The sequence below is a fragment of the Habropoda laboriosa genome, unplaced genomic scaffold (genome assembly GCF_001263275.1).
Source record: "Habropoda laboriosa isolate 0110345459 unplaced genomic scaffold, ASM126327v1 scaffold47, whole genome shotgun sequence".
Lineage (NCBI taxonomy): Eukaryota > Metazoa > Arthropoda > Insecta > Hymenoptera > Apidae > Habropoda > Habropoda laboriosa.
In genome coordinates, this window is record NW_017100176.1 from 825,174 (window position 1) to 829,637 (window position 4,464).

Sequence of the window (4,464 nt, forward strand, 5' to 3'; positions counted from 1 at the left end):
AAAGCAATACTGTCACGAAACGATTGTACTTAAACAGACATGCACATATAAATTAGCACCGATCCAGATACGAAGCAGATACGTTGCTTATCTGTTACATTTCTTTATCGAACATCCTTTTCCTCCGACCGGTAGCAGTCAGAATGAAATATTTATCACTCGAATGAAGTTTGGAAAAGGAAAAGTTATCATATGTAAAATAATTAAAAACTGCGTTTATTTACGATTATCTTGTGTAAAATATATTTTATTTAAGTAAAAAATATTTATTGTACATATTTAAAATATGGGCGTAATGTCATTTCCAAGGTGGTTTCATTTTTTGCAGATCCCCTTTTATAGATGATATCTTTTGTGGAACTGGAATAAATTCACTAGTGTCTTGATTAGTCTGAAGGAAAAATAAAGTTGTATCACTGAAACTTTATCATATTTGAAATAGTAAAATAATGAAATACAATTACTTACATCTGATGGAGACTGCCAAACAATACTGTCTTCGTCTCTAACACTTAGTTCCCTTTTTAGGTAATGTTTTCTTGGCACTTCTCGACATACAGGTGGACTCGGGATATTTTCTCTAATTTTTGAAAATTCCTCCCTTGCTTGTTGCATCTCAGCAATCTATAAAATATTTAATTTTGTATTAAATACAAACATATGCGGAAATATTAAATAGAACTTACCATTTTAACATATTTTCGAAGGTCATCTTTTGATTCTTTTCTACTTGTTAGCGGAGTTTCGTCAATTGGTATCATACTACTCAGACTTTCGTTTTGATCATGAAAGTTTTTTGTATTTGATGAATGTAATGTTAACTTCATTGGTTCTTGAGAAAACTTCATGCAGCAATTCGGCATTGATTCGGACTTCTTTGGACCTTTTGATTCAAATAATTTTTCTGCGTGAACTTTTTGAAGAGGTGTCAAATTTTCCATATTCCCACCTACATATAAGTAAGAATTGTCATGTGTGAAATTAATAAAAATACTACGTGAATTGCACAATTAGGAAATGTAATTTAATAATTCTACCTGATATAATTTGTAAGGCTTGCTGCCATTGTTTCTGCATTACCGAATGAAGCTGTTCCGCAAGTTGAGACTTCGTGGCACGTTGAGAAGTAAGTTGTGTTTCTAAAAAGGATGATTTCTGTATAGCTTCTGCTAACCGAAGCTCACACAAACGCTTCTCCTCTTTATGTTTTTCTTCTAATAAATTTATTTCTAGTCGGTGCCTGAATAAGTTTCAATTAATAATCATGTAATTTGTTTTCCTTAATTAAATAACATAAAAATGTATTTGAAGAGAATAAAAACATACTTATCCATAATATCCTTAATTTTTCTGGCTGCACATTCTGCAATAACTTGTTGTCTAGTTTTCAATTCTTCAAGAAATTCTGATTCAGCAGCATCAAGTTGAGTCTGAAATTCTCGCAATTTAACTTTTACTACTTCATCAACTTGTTTTTGGTAAATGTCTTGTAATTCCAATCTAATTTTTTCTTTTTGTTCTGCAAGAAATTTTGTTTCATTCTTGGCTAATTTCTGTAAAAATAGACAAGAATTAATATTCAGAAATGAAAGGAAAAATATTAATCATTATATTACCTCTGCCTTTCTAGCTTCATCAAGTACTGAAAGTAGTGAAGTATTTTTCTGCTCTAAAATTGCATTTCTAGTATTTTCTTCCTTTAGTTTTAGTTGTAAATTTTCTTTTTCTTGCCTAAGTACAATTAATTCAGCTTCACACGTATCTAATGCTTTATGAATAACATCCATTTCATTTCTAACTTCCCCTCCCTTTAATCGTTCTTTACCCAATTCTTGTTGAAGTGTTCTTAATGTTTCATCAGTCTGTTGATTTTTCTCTGTTAGTTTGTTGTATTCTATTTTTAATTTTTCATATCTATTTTCTACTTCTTGAACCAATGATTTGGAATTTTCCAATTCATCAGCGTGATTTTTTAATAATTCTATCTTTTCCTTCATTACTGTATCACTTTTTTCTTTGTAACCAGCTGCAAGATCTAAAGCTTTTGATAATTCACCTTCATAACGTTTGATTTGTAACTGAAATTCCGAAATCTCTAATTGATGTTTCTCTGTTACATTTTTAAGATTTGTCTGTAAACTGCTGTATTCGTTTTCTAAGACTTGAACTCGTTGTTTTAATTTAGACCATGCATTGTGAAATTGTGTTATCAATTCATTTTTCTCATTATCTACTCTAAGTGCCACTGCAACCTTCTCTTGCTGCTCTAACAATCGTTTTTGGAGCTCTTGAATCAGATGCTCACAATGCTGCAAAAAGTTATAACTGGTTACACAAATTTATTATCATTAAAAAAAAAAATATCAATATAAACTTTTACATACCTCTCTTCGAAATTTTTCTTCTTCTAATTTAATTCTATATATTTCTTCTTGTGTTTTGTTGCCATTATTTTCCCAGAAATCTGATAATGATAAAAGTCTTTGGGACTTTCTGGAATAAAAGTAAAAGGTAATGACTGTTGTGATTAAAGCTATATCATTTTATTACTGAATATATATGGTTGTTTATAATAAAACTACCTTGGGAAGGAGTCTGTATTTGTTGATGCATGAACAATACTTTTAACAAGTGGCACATCATGTACTTGTTTTACACATTGCACATTCCCAGTCTGTTGAGAAATTTTATGTGGTTCCAATATATGCAATGCATTATGTTCTATATTTTTTGTTGGTGGTGCAGTATTACATTGTATTAGTCCATTATGTAATAAAGTATTTAACTGTTTATGCATAGGATGTGTTTGTGTATTGTGCAAGCTATTTAAACTTATACTGTTTATATCATCTGTGATTAAAGAAGTTGGTTGTGCAATTGTTTCCTTCTTTTGGGTATCATTTGCTTTTACATCTGATTTCTCAATACTGTTTGAATTTGTTAATGCAGTTGTACTTTCTATTTCTCCAGTCTTTGAAACTAGATTTTGAACACTTTTCTCCCAGGTTTTAAATTCTGAGATCATTCTATCAGTCTCATCCATATGGAATGAATCATTATATGGTAATGATATATCTGCCAAAATACTAGATTTTTTTTTTGATATAATTGGAAGAATATCATGACGTTGATTTGAATCTTCTGGCTCAAATTCTAATTTTCTATTAATAGAATACTTGTGTGTATTGCTATAGTCTTGACTTTTAAGACTACTATTATTCTGAATAGATAACACACCATTCTGTTCCATAAGCAAATGGTGCATTGAAACTCTATTTATTCTTTTTGATAGTTCTAATTCAGTAGCCTCCATTTCTTGTAGCAATTCATCAACTTCTGATAGTTCCATTTCTTGTACACTAGTTTTTGAGTGCAATTGTGGTTGTTCTGTGGTGCTAAGTAAAGTTGAGGTAGATGGCATTGAATGCAATTGATTGAAAGATGGTTTAACACATATATTATTTGTACTTCTACAATAATTGGCTGGATAAGAGTAAAATTCCCCTTCACAAGAAGTAACAGTAACATGCGGGAAACCCACATTGCAAGCAGTAGAAGGTACCACAACAGAGGATTGGGACATTAGATGATCATGCTTATTCTTATGTTCATTAGCATTAGTTGCATTAGTACCCACAGTTGCAGGAAAATCATGCCCCAATTTCATGTCATTCTGATGGCAATTAATATGGTTTAACAACGAATGACTATTAGGGGTTGATGGAACAGATAAGGATTGACTAGGTTTTATAGGTGTATTTTGTAAGCTAGAGCTCTGACTTATAGAGAACCTAGTTTTAGGTAATGTCTGCCTAAACTTGGTAGGTTGGTTATTTTGAATTTGTGACTCCAATGAATTATTTAGAAATGTAGCATCAAAACTAGTATCCTTGAACTCAATAGCAGAAATTCTATTTTCTAATGATTGCATATGCTCCACGATTTCTGATATTACTCCAGTTCTTTTACTACTGTAATCTGCATTTATTCGATCAGAACTAACATCAGAGTCTGAAGATGATTGTACAAGGAACAAGTCAGGTGGAATTAAGAGTAAAACATCTGTATCATCAGAATCACTCATCATCCATTTGATTTTCCTTTCACCATAGCAAATCAAATCCAATTATAGTATGCTCCCAATAAATATATATTTACACAGTATTTACACAGTATTTTATACATCCCTCCAAAAATGTAAGCAGTGTAAACAAAATTTTGAATGCAGTACCTTGTTCATTTAGTACTACTGGAAAGATATAAATCTCACGAATGTAAACTATCTCTAAATAGTTTTAAACTGTTTTCACTCATTTTATTCTTTAGACGAATGAAATGTAATACACAATTTTACTAATCCGTAAACTAACCAAATAAACGTTCGAAAGGAAATTCTTACCATAACTGACAATCAGATAAAAATGTTTCGATATCACCAGTAGATGGCAGCACAATAAACTTAGG

At 30.9% G+C, this 4,464-nt stretch overlaps 1 protein-coding gene across 1 annotated transcript; it reads right to left on the bottom strand.

Moving 5' to 3' along the window:
* Window positions 1–293: 293 nt before the first annotated feature.
* Window positions 294–4,087, bottom strand: LOC108578787 (synaptonemal complex protein 1-like). The gene is made up of 8 exons (XM_017942182.1): window positions 2,583–4,087; window positions 2,385–2,493; window positions 1,617–2,309; window positions 1,327–1,553; window positions 1,038–1,240; window positions 687–949; window positions 469–624; window positions 294–391 (listed from the first exon to the last, which is right to left on the bottom strand). The coding sequence occupies exons 1-8, from the start codon at window positions 4,085–4,087 to the stop codon at window positions 299–301; spliced, it is 3,249 nt and encodes a 1,082-aa protein (XP_017797671.1). The 3' UTR covers window positions 294–298.
* Window positions 4,088–4,464: the final 377 nt, after the last annotated feature.

What these genes read in the sequence shown, in the direction of transcription:
- LOC108578787 (XM_017942182.1), bottom strand. Translation starts at nt 4,087, where the DNA reads ATGATGAGTGATTCTGATGATACAGATGTTTTACTCTTAATTCCACCT. An exon ending in ATGAAGCTAGAAAGGCAGAG is followed by an intron (nt 1,554 to 1,616) that starts GTAATATAATGA and finishes CTATTTTTACAG; the next exon opens with AAATTAGCCAAGAATGAAAC. An exon ending in TTTGGCAGTCTCCATCAGAT is followed by an intron (nt 392 to 468) that starts GTAAGTAATTGT and finishes TTTTTCCTTCAG; the next exon opens with ACTAATCAAGACACTAGTGA.